Raw genomic sequence first — 19,161 nt, 5'->3', positions numbered from 1 at the left:
ACAAACATGGCCTAACTGCCTAACTAAGCGACCGATCGGTCTTGAAGAATCGCGACCATAAATGCATATTTGGTGAAAAGAAAAATGGCTTTCCACGTAAAGAAAACACTCTGAGATCGGGATTCCATTAGGAGAATAAAAGTGGGACTGAAATGACCGTTGATTTGACCATTCTAAAGTGTAATTATTGCTTTTATGGGGATTTGAGCTCCCTCCATTTATTGGACATGGCCAATAGATGCTCTTCCCCCCACCCGAAACGGAATCTCTGTAAAAAGAACTTCTCTAGAAAGCTGTCTCCAACCCGTCACTTTCTTAAAAGATGTTTTAAGAGTTTGCTAAACAATAGAAAGCAGAAGACAAGCCTGATTTGGGCTTCTTGTATCGTTATATCCAAAGAAAGATTCAAATCTCAGTTAAATTTTGAGATTTTTTTTATGGGAAATGATATTGAAACTCCACTGTTTTGATAAGATGCGCGAAGCATCTTATCTCAGATGGATTTTATGGTTCTCAAAGAGCTCTTATAAGCCCTTTTAAGTAGTAAACAACAAGATGGATTTTATGGTTCTCAAAAAGCTCTTATAAGCTCCTTTGAGTACTAAACAACAAGATGCTGAGCAAGTCTTATCAAAACAATGGACTGCTGAAATCATTTCCCTTTTTAAAATATGACCATACTCTATTGTTTGATGCTGATCTCTAAGACAAAAAGCGAATAGAAAGTACAAACCATTTCTATAGTCCAATCACTAACATGCTCCTCAATCTGAACCATCAAATCAACGCATTGGAATCGGCATCTTATTATGATTCCAGTAATTGGTTCAAAAAATAAACGGAATTAGGACGGAATTGGCACCGGGGTAGAATTAAGTGGGGAAAAATTACAGAATCTATTTCTTGCCCAAAGAGATAGTATTTTGATGCTGCCAGGGTTGAAATGAAACTTTTTAGAATTAAATTTTTTATTTTTATTTTTCCATTCTATTTATGGAGAAAGGAAAGGAATCAGAATAAGATGGTAATTCCGATTCTCGATTCTGGTAACCGAATGCAGCCTTAATATCAGCTATGATCTTTTTTTTTCATGATAAATCGGTGTATCCAATTGGTGAGAGAGGAGTAGGGCAGTGGGAGAAGGAGAGAGATTTAAGAGGGCACGATTGAGATGAGGGTGAGAAGTGGCTAAAAATCAGGAAAAGTTCAATCATATTTTGAGTAGAGATTTTTTGCTTCCTGACTTTTAGCCACTTCACCAGCCTACCCCTTTCTCACCACTTGGGCCATGTCTGGCATTCACTATTATTTTTTTTCATGATAAATTATTGTCTCCAAGTTGCGAAAGAGGGATAGGGCGTGTGGGAGAAGTAGAGAGATCTAAGAGGGCGAAGGGAGATGAGGGTGAGAAGTGGCTAAAAATCACGAAAAAGTAGATCAGATTTTGGGTAGAGTTTTTGGTCCAGATTTTTAGCTACTCACTGGAGACAATAGTTTCCTGATTTTTTAGCCACTTCACCTGCCTAACCCTATTAAAAAACAAATCTCATGAGAGCCAAATGTGCCCTTAATGTTATTTCAAATGGTCTCTTGAGAAAGAGTGCTGCTATGGAGACCGAGAGGGGAACCGAGAGTGTAACCTCACTAAACCCCCCACATGCCATATGGCATGGGAGGGGTAGTTTTGCCATTTTGGTGGAGGAAAAAGCCAAAAATCAAGGAAAGATTGTTGATGTGTTAAGAGGGTATTTGCTCGGTTCCACTCAAGGTCCCAAGCTCAGTTACGAGAATTTATATGATGGGTGACCGTGAAAACACGTGAAGTCTAAAAAAGGAGGTACGTCCACTTATATGAAGGTTAGGATCATCCTATGGAAATAATTTTTTGGGCACAACCTATTGACGTTGTGCCCAAGCAGATGAACGATTTGGATCATAAAAAAAAGTGGGCCGTACCTCCTTTTTTAGACTTCACGGCCACCCATCATATAAATTCTCCATATAAATTCTCCAGTTACCATATCATTATTCCTCGAGAAAAGCAAACAACAGTCGTACGAGTTGCAAGAAAATGGTTGCTAAAGCAAAATTTATCCCCCAAACGTAATTGTTCGACTGCTTTCAAAATGAGCAAAATTTCTCAGACAACATAAATGTGGGACTAGTTCCAAAATGCGCATATACCCATCATTCTAACTTTCGTCTTTTACCCTTGATAATAAAAGTGACTTCATGGTGCTATGACTGGTCTGGAGCTACTCCCTGTCTCCAACATCCCACGAATAGACTACACTGCTACCCTTGTCTCCTAATCCTTATCTTGGATATGGAAACAGGCTGATAGCCACGTTCCTGTTTTTGGATTTTTTGATTTGGGTGGAACAATCAACCGCGGCCACGTGTATGTAATCGCGGCCCTTGATCTTCCATGGGTAACGAATATCATCCCATCTGTAAGATTAAGGACTCCAAAAACCAACCAAAATCAGCGTAAACAGGCTATACACTCGAAATCATTTCCGGAGGATGGTCCTAACCTTCTAATTTGTAGAGGTTTCTACAATGTGTATACAGATTGGACGGTTAGGATCATCCTATAGAAATGATTTATGGAGTATAGCCTATTTATCATCTTATAAAGTGAGCCCCACTTAACTTTTTTTGAAGAATAGCAAGTATTTAACTTTTTGACGAGGAACTACAAGTTTTTATATGGTATCCACACGTACAAGCAAGTATTTTAAAAAAAATTGGAGCCCACAACATTCGATGATCCAAACCATTCATTTGTTGGGCCCAACTTTTTTCTTTTTAATGACATAGGGTATCCCCCACGCAATTTAGATAGGACATACCTTGATAATCTTCTTCATAAGATCATCCTAACCTTCCATCTATAGTGACCTGTAACATTATAGAAACCTCTGCAAATCGAATCATTCTATTGAGATTATGCCCAACTTGTATCCTTGTACTTACCAGTTACCATGTTAGACATCTTCCTTCAACCATGTTCGCTGCCCAACATATTTATCTGGAGATCGCCTGATCTCATCAGGATGATCAGGACCGTCCATCTGAATGACCATTACAAGGCAATTTATTGCATCCAATTCGAGCGCCAAATAGAGATCTCAATCACAAGATTGTATCGTGCAATAAGTCCATGGCTTACAGACATCTTTGAGATGCCTTTTTCATCATGCTTGATCAACGGTCTAGAATCCTCTGGTGAGAGTGGGATCAAGAACGGTAGGCTACGATCACCACCGTACATGTGAAAGTGAGTGAATCTCGTACGTGATCAATCTTAAAAGAGTTTTCCTATTTGAATGTTTTAATACATACATACATACATGTATGTATACAAGACAGAAGCCACTTATAAGACATTTTTATATCTACGTGAGATCATTATCCTTACATCTACATGTTACATATGAAAATTATACTACGTAGTACATTGGACTTCAACCTCAGGAAGCATTCTAAGCATGTAGGAGATATGGCATTCATCTGCACATTCTGGCTGAAAAAAATCAAAACACCATGCAACCACAGAGCCAGTACCAAAAGGGAAGAACAATGCAGCTTTAGGCCACTTTCGAGGCTCGAAGCTTCCACACACTCTGCATTGAAAGAATGAAACATGTTCAGAGTGAAGAAATGTATGATTCTCAGCTGTTTCAGTTAATAACAAGTCTAAGCAAGCTTACAAGGGGCTCGTCATCTGAATCTCCGGCATTGGGAGAATCTGGCTTCTCTACTTTGTCTGAATCTCCGCCATCGCCTGTTTCAGGAAAATCTGGGTTCTCTTTATATGAATCTCCGGCACTGCCTGTGTCGGGAGAATCTGGAATCTCTTCTTTGTCTGAATCTCCGGCACTGTCTGTGTTGGGAGAATCTGGGTTCTCTCCTTTGTCTGATTCTTTTGGGTCTGTCGGGCCCTCTTCTATTCTTTCTTTGGCTTCTGACAGGGATGCCAGATTCCCTACACCCTCACCTGAAAATGAACAGAGCAGAAGATGAAAACCAACACAAATACCTCCATCAAAGCCACCCCAACGGTAAGTCCTATGTATTGGTTCAATCAACCTTTGCAAGACTGAAGTTTCCGCAAATTTTAAAACTTTTGAAGTTGACAGCTAAAAAAGGGTTAATAATTGAAACATTAGCACAATGAAACAAGGGCTTCGGCCGATTTGAGGAGTTGGAATACGTGAATAAAGCATGTGAATTACACTCAATTACAGATGTGATCAAATGCTAAAATTTCATTGGGTGAAGGTTTCACCCTTGTCTTAGTCCCTCTTTGTTTTGGATTTTGAGAACCGATCATGAGTCCAAAACCGATTATTGAACAAAATTAAGGACCTGTTTGTTTTGAATTTTGGAAATCAATGCATCCAATAATCAGTTTTGGACTCACAATTCATTTCCAAAACTCAAACCAAACAGGGCCTTAATTTTGAGTCAAATAATCAGCTCTGTACTCACAATCGGTTCTCAAAATCCAAAACAAACAGGGCCTAAACATAAATTTGAGTCGAATAATCAGTTTTGGACTCACAATAAGTTATCAAAATAGGGCCTTAGAGCAGAAGAGATCTGATTGTTGATATCCAACACGGCAGTGGCTGGAAGGTGACAGATAGGGTTACCTGAGTTAATGTCATCAACTTCGGAACTGGCATGAGGGTGGGCATTCGATACGTGTGAGGTCCCTCCATTCTCAGCTTCACTAGTATCAACATCTATGTTATTCTCTGATAATCCACCGTCGCCATGTTGTACACTTCTCTTTGAAGCCCCTTTCCTTCTGAATCTAGAACATGCCAATTCATAATTCATTAGGGGAGAAAAAGTGTTATAAAACGAACCCACAAAATAATAATTTGCTTACTTCTTGGTGGAATTATTATTTCGTCTTGAGACACCTGGTATCCTTCCACGTTTTTCCTGTTCTGCAAACCTGAACAGGAGACCATGGATTAAATATGTAAATGGGATTCTGAAACAGATATAAACGGCAAAAAAATAGGCAGAAAAAACAAGTGATAACAGATGAGATTTATGTGGTTCGACATATTGTGTGATACTGGTGAAGGGGTTGGGGGACCATCCTTTCCCTTTCAATCACAACAGTCTCCATTATAGCAGAGGGGGTTGAGGGACCATCCCACACTAATCTACATCAGATTGCTTCATGGCACTTTGTTTTTTTTCTTAGCAATATGCACAAAGCAATTTTCAGGGACTCCTTGTGCAAGTTGCTTCCATGTTTATGATCCATTTTTCTGATTATCATATAGATCTGGTGTCCCTAGACTTCCCCCCTAATTTTTTTTTTTTGAATGGTAAATAGGATTCATTCCAAAAATAGAGACCAAGAAGATCCCTGAGCATATTACAATCGATATAGAAGAAACAAATTTGCAAGACTTCCCCCCTAATTAAAAACACAAAAAGGAATATTATGTTGAGCAAATCTCTGAAGAAAGATACTTACATTCCTTTAGATGGGGAAACCTTTGACGATTTTAGTCGCTGTAAAAAGTTTGAATACATTACATACTTCATCATAAAATTTCACAGCTATCCATGGATTCATAATAAATCAAAGAGAAATATCAGCCAAGAAGCAAAGATGTGCTTAGAATTGAGAAGATTAAGACCTTTCTAGGCTTGTAATCATTACTAATAACCTCCCACTGCTCCTTGTCTAACTGGAGTACTTCCGTATCTCCATCATTATATAAGATCTTCAATAAAATATTATTAAGCAAACATTAGTCTTAGTTAGATGACAAAGCCTAACCATTGAAAAATAAAAAATTGGGAAGAGCTTTTGCAGCTTACCACATGTTTCTTTTTTCCTGGGTCATAGGATTGTACCACGCCTTCATAAAACCTGAAGATGAAAAAGCAATGTTTATGAACAAACATATGAGCACATCCTGTCTAGGAGAGCCTTGAATTTTAATGGTTACAAAGATTTGAAATCCAGCCAATTTTTAACCAAGGTCAAGTCCATCAAAGAAAAAAAAAAGGGCTCTACCCATACACTTATGGATGCTAATGGTTACTATTAACAAATTGAGATCAGGCAATATTTCCAAATTTGCTACTAAATTATAATCTTCGGAGTCCTATCAAACCTCACGACCATCTTGTAATATAAGTGATACTTTCAAGGCCATGGGTGATCAATGCCTTGGAGTAACTGAAACTACTCTTTGGCCTTTCATTCCCGGTCTCACACATCCACATAAAACCCCATCATAAAACAAATCATTGAAAACACTTACTGCTTATCTATTGGCCACCAAACTTTTACCCTGCACCCAATCAGTTCCGCATTTTGTCTTTCAATATTCGCCAGTGAACACTGTAAAGAAATGAAAAGAATGAAATCCTGGAATATTTTATGACAGTAACGACAAAACTGCAGGGAAGTTGCCTTGGATGGACTCATAAAAAAATGACCAATCCAGCCCCACAAGTTAATAAAGATTAAAAAAAGCAACCTATATTAGCAAATGCATCCATGAACCATGAAGAATAAATATATGGCATTCTGGCATGACAAATATTTCCTTTTTTTAGATGTATGCGCGCATTAAAACTGATCTGAAAAAATCAATACTATGTTCTTACCAGGTTTCCAAATGAAAACATATTCAAGCTCTCGTAATGCCTTCCAGAGTTTTTTTGTGTGTGTGTGGAGAGAGAGAGAGAGAGAGAGAGAGAAGAGAACCATCGAAATAGTTTTAGAATTACTTTAAAGCCTTCGTTCTCCTAAAAATATGAACTTTTGCATAGTTGCCTTACACATTCTCTACACAATTTGCCTATGAAACAAGTAAGAAACAGACCCAAAACTATTAGATTAGCGTTTATGTTCTCGTGAATTCTTTAAAACTTAAAAGTTTTTTTTTTTTTTTTATTCTTGAACACACTAAGTTCTACAAGTTGATTTGAATTAATCAATCCAGGCACTCATTATTGTTTACCCAGCTAAATTTTAAAAGCAGGTCCAATTATTACAGGACAAAGAACACATAATTCTTTAACAACACAAGGCGTCATGAATCTATAAATATAAAATATAAAAAAATAAGTTACGCAGATAACAACACTAGAATGACAGCATGTACTCCTGGTTCTATAAAAACACAAGGAAAAGACACCCATAGAAAACTGTACTACAGTAGCTCGTTACACAGCTCCAGGTTCAATAATAAAAGACCATAGCTGTTTGATCTCATGCCTTGTCCAAAAACTCCCTGGGTCAGTCATTGACTTGCCCAACTTGACTAGTTGTGGGCCAAATCGAGTCAATAAAAAACTTTTTTGACTCAAGTGAGTCAATAAAGAACCTCTTGCATCAATCACCGACTCAGCCAAGTAGACTCAGTATGAGTTCTAAATATTGACCTGAAGAGTAAGCAGGAAAGAGAAACCACTTGAATGTTAACTACAAAGAAATGAAAAGGATCACCTTGGCCAGTACTGCAATACTTCTTCTTTTGCGCTTTTTGAAAGATCCAACGGATATCTTGCCATTATGAAATGAGTTCTTCTTATCGGTATCCACTAGCTCAAGGAACTTGATTAAACATGGGAAAAAAAGAAATGCACACTTTAGATATACAAAATCCAGATGTTGGAAATTTTGGGAAGGCCTCCATTTTTTTGTGAATAGTGATATAGGGAAAAACTCACCTCTTTGTCATGCTTGATGGCTTTTCCAACTACACTCATGTCACTTGAACTTTGGATGGTGCCTTTTTCTTTTCGCCTTGATGAGAAGCTTTTAAATGCTGGCAAGCATGATGCCAGCAAGTCCGACTCTGTGGGTTTTACCATGTCTCTCTCCATAGGTGATTTTACTCCTGAATCTTGAAGAGATTGCAAGGACGGAATTATGGAGTTAAGTGAACTTGCTTGCGAAGCTTTTCCCCTGCCCTTTGTTGTGTTCCTTGAGTTGGACGATATGAGAACATCCTTGGTAAAAGGTGGCCTCTTGCGTTTTTGAACTGGCATCGATATTGCAGTGCCAGTATTTCTCTTTTTCTTTTTCCATGAAGATGGAACTATCTTATTAATATTTTGATCAGCTGCTTCTCCGCTTGCAAAATATTCATGATCATCGGCACCCTTGCCAGATTTCATGTCCTTGGATCTTTCCAGGTTGCCTACATTTATTTCCCTTACCATTCCAAGGATATCAAAACCATTTTCTGGATTACTTCTTTCAGCCGGTAAAATATGCTTTCTCCCTACTTTCTTTTTCTTGGTTCCCTGATATTTCAGGCATTTCATCATCTTCCGTAGAGGCATTTCAGTCTCAACTCTATCACTATCTTTTAAAGCATTCTCATCCTTGGCAATATCTGGATGAACCTAAAAAATCATCCCCCCAAAAAAATTAGTAATGAAAGAATCAAATATATAACAGAAAATAACCCAGCAAAATTTCCACATTCCCTAGAAATTTCACAAGAAAATCATCCATGGGCAGTAAAACTACTACTTTATCTTCAAGCTTGAGTGATTCCAAATGAGCCAAGATGCCATCACTAGCCAACCACGACTGCGCTGAACTTGCCTAAAAGAAAAACTGAGACACAATTAATACATCGTAACGTTGGAAAATATGTCCAATAAACATATGGACAGATCAAACAGCTAAAACATGTTGAAACGATTCTGAGGCCACTTTAGTTAAATCTTTGAATGTTTTCACCAAGAAGTAAAAATCAAAGTCAACAAACCAAGAAAAAAGAGATTTCTATGATAAATGTGATACGTACTTTGAGGATATGACTTAAGAGATTAAGTTCATGAAGTAAGATAACTATTTCGAAACCCTGGTTTTTATTGCATGAATACCAGTGCTCAATGAATTAACCAAGAAGTTTGGACTTGGACGCCTCAATTATTTAAGTGGATAAGCCAAGCATTTTTCCTATGGGTTAAACAAAAGATAATTAAAGAACAGCACAGATCTGGGGACCAGGGTCCCCGCAAGAATTCATCTGGCAGGATATCTCCTATTTCCATATGAAATAAAAAGAGGAAAGAAATGGTCATATGAGATTCTAAACTAGCAAGTTAAACACAAGACCAGTTTACAATGGTACAAGCCTAAACGAGTCCTTTGACTACAGCACAGAGATCTGAGGTTACACATCCAAATGTATCTCAAATTAACTAGAATCTGGCAATATAACAAAGGCTAATTCCATCGTAACAACATGTACAAGAACGGATACTATAGAAAATGAATGTTCCAAAACAATTCACCATTTTTATGAAATGAAATCAATGCGTCTCATTAGCTTACTACCCTATAGAACATATATAACATCTGAATGAAACTGCCTGATGTGTTTGATACAGGCTTAGAGGAGATGACTTTTCAGCTCAAATTTAAGAAGTAATATAGCCTTTTTAGAAGCCTGGTTTAACTGCACAAATAGTTAATGTGCCAAATGAATAAACTATGAATTTTGTTGGTGACTGCCTCACCAACAAAAGGAAAATCACCCTTACCGTTTTAAAAGTGCAAGAGCAATCAGAAGACATTATCTTCTCATCTAGCAATTTTCGATCCCATTTATTTTACATTCAATCTAGCCGTCTTATTATTTTATGACCCATGTCAACTTTGGAGCACTAACAGTGTCTATTTGGCAAGTCATAGTGTTGTGTGTCTGTGTGTGTGTGTTTTGTTGTTATTCCTTAATAATCATATAAAAGAGTATTCAAAAACTTGCGAAATAAGATAGAGCAAATCAATCATATTCTAACATTTGCATCAACTTGTAGTTAATTTTTTTGGATTCTGAAGCATATCTACTTGGTGATGAACTATATAACACTCACAGCCTGTCAAAAATGGGAAAGAAGTCATCCGTGATATGCTACAACAATTAGATATAATTCCACTTCCAAGTTCAATCCAGAAAATAAAACTATTTTTGAGACCGACAGCCATGAAACCCTATCAACATAATAAATAGGATCTAGGTTGAAATATGATTCATTTTTCACCTTGTAAATGTTTATAGATATGCTTTAAGTTGAACTATGAATCGTTTTTCAATGGTATTCAAATCAAATTGTAGTAATTGTGTAAACAGCAAACATTTTAATAACTTTGAAAGAATGCATTATTACTGGATCTAAATTACGTTATTTAGTAAACTAGTGACAAACAAAGCTGGTGGGAAATCTCAGGTACGTAGGGTCAGTAATGACATTTGTTGAGAAACCCCGATAATTGTCACAAACTATATACAAGTTCACATCTGAACAAAACACATTAATATTAACGGATTTTAAGAAAGTCTCATTAATAGAATCAAGTACATTTAGTTAGAAATACATGGCCTTATGAGCTATTTCCTCCAGGAACACTAAACTGAAATATTTAGTTTACATCTATAATGAAGAATTTGTCTTTTGGACCAATGTAAATTGTGACCTGGTGGTCACGGGTTCCAGTCATGGAAACAGCCTCTCTACAAAGCAAGGGTAAGGCTGCGTACATCTAGCCCTCCCCAGACCCCACAATGGCGGGAGCCTAGTGCATTGGGCCGCCCTTTTAATGAAGCATTTGTCTTTTGGAGGTCTACTTGATGTTTTACTTTTTCCCCCTTGCCTCACATGTATTCATAGGAGTTCAACTAAATGGCAGTCACCCTTGGGATCAAAACCACTGACGACATTGTGGGGCCACATGGGGACATGCATGTGTATTAAGAGCTTTGATCTTGTAGACCATCACGAGCCAACCCACATGGTCTTTGTCCCATGCCAAACAGACATCACATTCGTAAGATGAAGGCCAGGATCATTCGATCAAGCTGGGGTCAACAGAAACGGGCTGGACTCGTAGTTGTCAATCAGATCAAGGGATCCAATCATGTCCGAGTGGCACATCAGCACATGTGGGGCCTAGAAAGTAGCGGTTATAAAAGAGCCTCACAGCCACTGTCTTTCTAGCATTTTCATTAGACTAGATCCACTTTGCTCCAGTCAAGCGATCACACTGTCCCGTGTGGAATGAAAATAAAGCCCGCAATATTAAGTGGCCAAACAGTATAGCTTAAATGCATGTCCATATAATCATTAATTCAACTGATATTCAAATTTACTGCATACAAGCACCACCTTTTACAGAGTTATCAGCCCATTAAGAAAATACCACAAAAGATAAATAAATCTTAAGATAAGGAGTATTCACCTCAGGGTTATCATCTTTATTCTTCTCAAGAGGTTTGTAAAGTGTTGGAGGTAATGGAACTGTGGTAGTTAGCCCTACCAAATCTGCCACATTACGAACTAGAAGCTTGGTGATTGACAGCCCAAGGTCGCATATTGCATGTGAGTTCTGTCAATTTCACAGTGACCACATCATAAAACTATTCAGATACGGTAAACAAGATAGTAAAAGCTTTGAAATCAGCAGAAAAGAATTTACTAAAACCAGGTTATGTTATTAACTAACACATCAGAAGAAACAGCAGGGATAGAAAATGAATCCCTTACCTTTGACTTCATTCCATCAACTACATCTTCCGAACACTTGATACTTTGGAAGATGGAGATTATTGCAGAAATACTCCCGGGCTCCTTGTTGGGACTAACCTGTGAATGCCCATCTTCATGTCCATGCATCAGCACAGAAAGACACAAATGCAACTGCCTGAAAAATCAAAAAATATATTATACATGAAAAAAGTTGCCTATGTTGTGTACACGCATCTCCTACCACAACAAATATTGCATCTTTTCCATTCACCCTATACTATGAGCAAACATTTGCATTCCAAAACCTACATTACCACAATAACTAAAATTTCGCATTGTCATGTGTCTGGAACACATGCATGCAGATACTCCGCTTGTGTCCCCAAAATATATTAAATACAGTTAACACATAAGTGGCATGGCTGTTGGTGCAACATCTACTAGGGATCCACCAAAACCTACTTAATTTTTACCAAAAAAATCTAATAAAACTACTAAAAATATCCATAAACTATAGTGAGCCGGCTTGCGAATTTTTGTGACAAATGGAGCTCTATAGGGACAACTTTTGTATCTCGATCGACATCATCTTCTATCAAATCACAATTGATTTGATTTGAATATGATCAAAGAATGGTCAAATCCAAAGCAGGATGGCTATATTGCTAAGAGAAAACTCCAGGCTAATATGAAGTGCATGGATACAAGTTATGTCTTGAAATGAGAGACAATTCCAAATTAGCTTTGTCTACGAACAAAGGTAATGCAACTCTGAATCTCATGAAGAGTTTGATCTTGGCATGAAGAGTTTGATCTTGGCTCAGGATAAACGTTGGTGGCATGCTTCATACATGCAAGGCAGACGGGAAGTGGTGTTTCCGGTAGCGGACATGTGAGTCACACGTAAGGAACTACCATTGGGAGGGGAACAACAACCGGAAACGGCTGCTAATACCCCATTGACTGGGGAACGAAATGAGGAATCATTCCCCCCTCCCCCCCCCAAAAAAAAAAAAAAAAAAAAACCTTGGTTTCGATCTTATAACAACCAAAAATAAAAATAGAAAGTGTCTTGCATGTTTATGTCAAAACACTTTTACATTACAGAGGGCCAATCAAAACCTACTAAAAATTTATCCAGAAATTAAATAAAAATCACTAAAAATCTTCATTAGTCATAATGACCCATCTTAGCAATATTTGTGATAAATGGAGATTTATAGACCCACAATTGATATCAGCATGCTGTTTCTGTTTGCGCCCAACCTATTTTTTACCTCAGCCGACAAACTTTTTGTCTTGATCTTTGTTGAGATATGGGCTTGTATAAATACCATTAAAATCAGGTTAGATACACAAAGTCATCTCTTTATATATTAAACTGTATCATGATCCTGATACATAGCCATATATTGGTATTTGAAATTTTGTTCAGACTTTAGACACCTCCCACTGATCTCCAACACCGTGTGGCGTGTGTACATGTGCATGCAACAGTACCAAGTTGCATAAATGGAACTGAGAAAAAGAAAGATTAAGATTCAAATCATAATAAGATCCATGCTTGTACACAATCGTGAGCTCAACATCCTCTAATAGCTGTTTAAGGAGACATAAAATATACAGGTGAACAATGGCAGGGGTAAAGAGCAAGCTGTACCGGTAAACTGGTTCAAATGCCTGAACCTCCTTGCATTCGTCAATATTAGGAAACGTTGAATGGTGTGCCAGAGCATGGACCAAATAAGCGACAATGTATTCTGGATAAGCCACCGGTGTGTGTGAGTTCATATCACTTGGCATAGAAAGTTGGCGGGCCTTCAATTGGCGGCATATTTGAACAACTTCAATTAGGTTGTGTTTGGCCTGCCAAATGAAATTTGTACAAAGAAAGATAAGGCAAAATTAGCCAGCAAGAAACCCCGCCCTTGTTATAACTATCAGAGAATAATATTATGTAATCAAATGAAACAAAGACAAACTTTATGAACAGATTGATGTATATTATAAGCTATCAGAGTATTGACCTCTTTAAACTCAGGTGGGCAGGATCCATTAATGTTAAATAAGAAGGCACAAGCATACTTCGCATCCAAAAGCCGTTCCTTTATAAACTGATGTACTTTACTAAGGAATAATCTCCTAGCTTCAGGGTAGATAGCCTGTAAGCCAAAATAAAGCGTGTAACCATGACTGAAAATGATTCTAAAGTCTTAATATGCATTGAGTCATTAACTGCTTTTGCATTGCATAACAACAACAGAACCAATCAGCACAATAAGCAAACAATGCCAAGTGAAAAAAAAAAAATCATTCCAAAATAAACTTTTGTTGTAGAAAAATACTCAACCTGTGATGTTCTTAAGGTCAAATGAAAGATATCAACAGTTATTTTATGATCCCAGTACTTTGACAAACGCAGGACTGATTTTGCTGAGGCAAGCCTTAGATGGGACTTATCCACAGGACTGCATTAAAAAAATAAAAATAAAAATTCTGACTATACAGTAATCTTCTTAAAACAAGAGATAATTTATACATAAATCATGCAGGTAAAAATGTAAAATGAAGGTTATAATATTCATGCGCTACAAAATTTGGTCCAGACACTGCAGTAGGCCTTCAATACCTTGATTTAATATCATTTGAAACCTCTCCAAAAGTAAGTATATTTACTAGGATTCCCAACAGGTTTTCTATCCCCACACGTAGATGGGCATCTTTAGCAGGTAAGTAGCTCTTCACAAGAGCTTTAATTCCATAGATCTGCAGTACATAGACAGTAACATTCCATTAAGAAGGCACGCGGGTTATTTATAGTGAAAATCCATTGCGGGATAAATGGAGCGTAACAAATCATAGACAAATTGTGTGCTCAGAAATTTAATAGATAGAAACAGACATTCAGACAAAAATAAACACTCCATACCCTGACTGACCTTCAATAAACAAAGTTCACTCCGTTCATGCCAACAGGTTTTAGTATTATCATCTGAATCCTGAAAAGTGATAAATAAATTAAAATAAAATTTGCTTATCAAAATGGAAGAAAAAGATTACAGAAAGAATAAGTCTTGGTAGTATTGTGAAGAAGGCATACATTACTGCGCTCCAGAATTTTGCTCGTTATAAATTCTAAAATTTCATGCTCTCTGGTTTCAAAAACTGGCATTGCAATCTGTGCTATGCATCCCAGAGATTGCAGTACAGCAGGCAAATGTGTTTTTTTCTCCAGCATATCCACAAGCCTCTGTATTTCCAGTAAGAAACAAGACTCCTTGTAAATATTTTTATATCTTCATAAGTATCATAATGCATAGATTTGAGTTGGAAATCGATAAAAAGTGCAAGCAAGTAAACCTTGTACAAAACAGAGAGTGACTTGAGCCCATCATCCTTTGTTATTCCTGCTAAGGCCTGTACAGAATACTTAGCCTGCTTCCTGCTACCCTCTAAACACAGAGTTTCTAACAGAAGGTCTACGGAACTGCAATAAAACAACCAAGTCATATCAAAATCAATATTCTGCGTAAGAAACATAATTTCTATGAATTCAGGGTTTTGGAATTTCACCTAGAGGTTGTCGCCAGTTTTTCTCGGATGGTTCCACCAGCCTTTGCCAGAATATGAACAATACCTTCTTTGATAATCCCATTTTCCTCTTTAAGAAGATGAACAAGATCCTCCTCAGCTCCCATCAGAAACATGGGAGAGGAACTCGCAAGAATCTGCAAGGTTAACTTAAAGTGGTTCAGAAGCATAGATTCACGCTGCTGAAACTAACCAAAGCCAAGACTTCCAAATAATAGAAAACTAAGTGAAGCAGATGTTATGAATATGGTATCCAATGTGATAAGTTGGCCCACCACAGGTATCCACATGTCTCAGAGGCGGGGGAGATCAAGCATATGCTAACTCAGAATCTTACCAGGATTTAAGTCGTGATTTCGTACCGAAACTGAAATGTTATCATTTCGTTGATGACCAAAAACGAAACTGAAACTGAAATTTAAAGTCTTGTGGCTAAGTACATGGTAGACTCGGGAGAGTAAAGGAGTTCTGATTGCAAAGCGCGGACTCAGACAAGAACATGACCAAAGTAAAAGGGAGTCAACTCGGGCAAGACGATGATGACCCAGGAGAGTTTTGAACTATGGTTAATACAAGTCAACTAAAAATCAAGTGTCCAATCTCAAATTGCCCAGGTAAAAAAAGATACTGATATGCTGTGTAAATAAAAAAAAATTAATGAAAAAAAAACTTAAGGAACTTGGAAGGGCATGAGATATGGTGACACTAGGAGACCCTCTATGTCAATAAGTGTGTGCATGGCTAACCAGAAGACTGGGCCTTCTGGAGGAATGTTGAAGGCATTCACACTGACATAAGCCTCTGACAAGATACAGAACCTCCTCATATGGTTTTAAATTTCGGTTGAAACGTATATTTCGGATTCGGCTTCGACCGAAACGAAATTTTCATGAAGTCGTTTCTTTACAAGATTTCGGCCAAATTTCAACGAAATTCCGAAATTTCGTCGAAATGTCACCGAGATTTCGGTTGAAATTTCGGTTTTAGCCTTTTTACAAAATTTCCACCGAAATTTTAAAAAAGTCCATCGAAATGTTATAATTCCCACCGAAATTTAAGAAATATTCACCGACATAGCCAAAATTTCCACTGAAATCACCGAAATTTACACCAGAATTTTAGACATTTCGGTCAAAAAAAAGAAAAAGAAATCATAATCATATTTCTACATGATATCGGCTGAAATTTCGGCCCGAAACCGACACCGAAACCAAAATTTAAAACCTTGCCTCCTCAAGCTCCTCAGCCTCTGAGGATCACAAAGTAGATGAATCATAAAACGATGCAGCTTGTTGGACTATTCACCCACAGCCATGTAGATACTGTAATATGATAAATATAACCCCAAAGAGAGGAGAAAATCCTAAAGTCTAGAACATTTGAAAAAATATAAATAAGAGAAGTATAGACAAGCAGCATATTTTACCACCAGCAGATTCATGCACGACAGAATAAGTTTCGTATTTCCTGAACTTTTTTGTGCATCAGCCTCCAAAAGAATTTCCTTGGTAAGCTCCTTGTTGAATGGTAGATAAGAGCACTTCAATGACAGCATATCCAGAAAATCATAAAGTGGGTGTTTCTCACCCAGAATCTTAAGCAAGTCATCCTGCAAATGAGAAGGAAAAGTTATCCTCTAAAAACTTTGTATGGAAACCATTTCCATCTCTATCCTATCAAATCTTGCATCTCAAGCCGCCTGTTGCAGTTATTTCAATTCCTTATGGTTTTTATTGGAATGTCCAACAATGAGGAGCAAAAGAAAATACTCGGCATGTATAAGTTTGCTGGAAACTTGTGTCAGGATCAAGTAGACATGTCAAAATCTTCCAAATATTAGCATCTTTTAATTGATTAAGAATCTGAAAACCTTCCTCGGCCTTTGCAGGATCACTAAACCATCGAGACATGGTGCGGAAGCAACCCAAAATTCTCTTTTGGAGCTCAGGGTCATCACCATCATCCTGCATTTCAACAAGATTAAATTATGATAGTTCCTTAAATAATTTTCAACAATAGAAATTCAACTCTCAAATCTTACAAACCCGATATGTCTGTTTAAGAGAGAGATACTTCTGCATTTCTTGCTGTAACCTGCAATCGAAGAGGAAATGCCCTGAAAATCCGTGCAAAATCTATCAAATACTAGAAATTGTAAAGGAAGAGAGCTCTATAAAACATAACACAAAATTGCATGACCAATCAAGCATTTAAGACGAACCTCTGCTTCTGCGCCAGAAGCTTTTCAAGTGCCTTAACATCAATTTTTTCGAACCCAGAGAAAACTGTTACCCAATGTTTCACTCTGTCTTTGACTGAGAACTCAGTCGGGGGCAGAGAACCACTGAGAACAACTTCAATTGTCTCAGACCTGTATGAAATAATTCAAATCCTCAGACATGTTCCCTTTTACCAGAAAATGAGAACTAGACTAAATAGTTTTAAAAAAAAGAAAAAGTCCGCAAGATAACATTTTCCATACATTATCAATATTTGTACTACTGGAGAGTTGAAGAGATGTTCCCTGAAATGGTTTTCGAAGCTTTTAGGGGATATGGCTCAAGGAAAGGTCAAACCTCAACATGCAAATAGAACAAGACGTGCACATTGTGGGCTTGAGACACAAGAGAGCTTGTTTTGATAGCAGAAGCATCTGCACCAGAAGAATACTTCTTGAGTCAACCCGTCTGAGGCTCAATCTTCTCTTTCCCTCTTCTACTTGAACGTTTTCTTTTCTAATAAACCCTCGGATAAGTAAGGGCCATTAGAATAAGTGTGAAGACACATGTACAAAAGGAACCAAAAAGAAAAGCAAACAGCAAGAGAAAAACTGAAGATAAAAGCCTTCCGGATTCTCCATTTTATATGATCTGGTCTTTCATGAGGATGACTATGGAGAAGAAACAAAAAATGAAATGAAAGAATGAAAAACTCGATGATGAGGAAGATTTGCAATATTTTTCTTTTGGAACAGGGCCACCCACATTCTTTCGGTCTGTTAGGATATTTAAGTTGCAAAAAGTGGCATGGAATGACCAAAATAACCAATACAAAAAAACTTGGACACAGAGAGGACTTGTTCGGTGGAGTGCACAAGTCAAATTGACTGAGTCAATGATTGAATCGGCAAGGTTACACGAGGCTTTGAGACCAAACCAAATTGTTTGGGTCCTGGGTGACTGTCGGGACCAAAACTGAGGTAGCTCAATCAATCAATAACTTCCTTTTACAAAATAAAAAACACCTTTACGAAATAAGAAATAATTACAAATATAAATTCACTTTAATGAAACACAGCATGATTTTCAAAAACGAACAAAGAAGTGACTGACAAAGGATTTGATCGAATGGGAATTGGTCCTTACAAGTTTCAGAAGAGTCACATCAGATGTAGGACTCCAAAAGTAAGGCATAAAATGTCCTAACACAATGTTTGATCTGATGGGACAAAGAGACTGATGATTCAGAACAGTCACGTGCAATCCAAGGCAATAACGGCCTTGATGAGAGGATCTATGCAATGGGACAAGGACTGCAAATTCATATGGTCACGTACCAGTACAGAACATCAACTAACAGCAAACAACACCTTTGATGATATTTGACCAACAGGTTTAGAACAGCAACATAGTTGTGTGCAACTCCAACCCGAGGTAAATTATCATCTGTCGAAGGTGATGAGTTCTGTGCAGAGGAAAATCTAAAAACTCAAAAGTCGTGCACACGAGAAAATACGAGTGCAAAACATCTTCATAAGACATTCTTTAACATCTTTTGAGGAAGTAGGAGTGCCTAAAGTTGGGGGTACACAACAAATTGAAAAAACAGAAGAGTAAAAGAAGGCTTTTAAATTCTAGCTCCTTGCTCCACATACAAGTTGAAAAACCCAAAAGCTTTGAATGCACACACTGTGTTCGATTGGAACTCCATTTTAGAAGCCCCTTCACAAACCAACCCTCTTAAGTATGGTCATGTATGTGCGCACCCCACTATGGGGGTATTTATGTCTTTCATTATGTGGGCCCACTG

General features: G+C 37.5%; 1 protein-coding gene across 2 annotated transcripts in view; it reads right to left on the bottom strand.

Moving 5' to 3' along the window:
• Positions 1 to 3,301: 3,301 nt before the first annotated feature.
• The window catches only part of LOC143851655 (sister chromatid cohesion protein PDS5 homolog A-like), a 29,901-nt gene continuing 14,041 nt past the window's right edge, over positions 3,302 to 19,161 (bottom strand). Inside the window, exons 9-33 of one of the 2 annotated variants that reach the window (XM_077361134.1) lie at positions 17,354 to 17,503; positions 17,178 to 17,226; positions 16,902 to 17,096; positions 16,559 to 16,741; positions 15,115 to 15,269; positions 14,902 to 15,028; positions 14,642 to 14,791; positions 14,481 to 14,540; positions 14,171 to 14,307; positions 13,892 to 14,009; positions 13,569 to 13,703; positions 13,202 to 13,407; positions 11,560 to 11,716; positions 11,255 to 11,401; positions 8,534 to 8,611; positions 7,726 to 8,406; positions 7,502 to 7,609; positions 6,309 to 6,388; positions 5,860 to 5,911; positions 5,676 to 5,762; positions 5,510 to 5,547; positions 4,904 to 4,972; positions 4,662 to 4,825; positions 3,717 to 4,003; positions 3,302 to 3,629 (exon numbers count right to left, since the gene is read on the bottom strand). In XM_077361134.1, coding sequence (XP_077217249.1) covers positions 3,594 to 3,629; positions 3,717 to 4,003; positions 4,662 to 4,825; positions 4,904 to 4,972; positions 5,510 to 5,547; positions 5,676 to 5,762; positions 5,860 to 5,911; positions 6,309 to 6,388; positions 7,502 to 7,609; positions 7,726 to 8,406; positions 8,534 to 8,611; positions 11,255 to 11,401; positions 11,560 to 11,716; positions 13,202 to 13,407; positions 13,569 to 13,703; positions 13,892 to 14,009; positions 14,171 to 14,307; positions 14,481 to 14,540; positions 14,642 to 14,791; positions 14,902 to 15,028; positions 15,115 to 15,269; positions 16,559 to 16,741; positions 16,902 to 17,096; positions 17,178 to 17,226; positions 17,354 to 17,503 — 3,649 coding nt within the window. In that variant the 3' untranslated portion in view covers positions 3,302 to 3,593. The remainder of the gene's footprint in view (positions 3,630 to 3,716; positions 4,004 to 4,661; positions 4,826 to 4,903; positions 4,973 to 5,509; positions 5,548 to 5,675; positions 5,763 to 5,859; positions 5,912 to 6,308; positions 6,389 to 7,501; positions 7,610 to 7,725; positions 8,407 to 8,533; positions 8,612 to 11,254; positions 11,402 to 11,559; positions 11,717 to 13,201; positions 13,408 to 13,568; positions 13,704 to 13,891; positions 14,010 to 14,170; positions 14,308 to 14,480; positions 14,541 to 14,641; positions 14,792 to 14,901; positions 15,029 to 15,114; positions 15,270 to 16,558; positions 16,742 to 16,901; positions 17,097 to 17,177; positions 17,227 to 17,353; positions 17,504 to 19,161) is intronic. The other variant, XM_077361135.1, reaches the window with a different exon arrangement.

The sequence above is a fragment of the Tasmannia lanceolata genome, unplaced genomic scaffold (assembly GCF_043159265.1).
Source record: "Tasmannia lanceolata isolate RefF3 unplaced genomic scaffold, GAP_Taslan_0.1 ptg000018l, whole genome shotgun sequence".
Taxonomy (NCBI): Eukaryota; Viridiplantae; Streptophyta; class Magnoliopsida; order Canellales; family Winteraceae; genus Tasmannia; species Tasmannia lanceolata.
The sequence above is the reverse complement of the archived record's forward strand: the minus strand, read 5'-3'. Positions and strand labels throughout refer to the sequence as shown.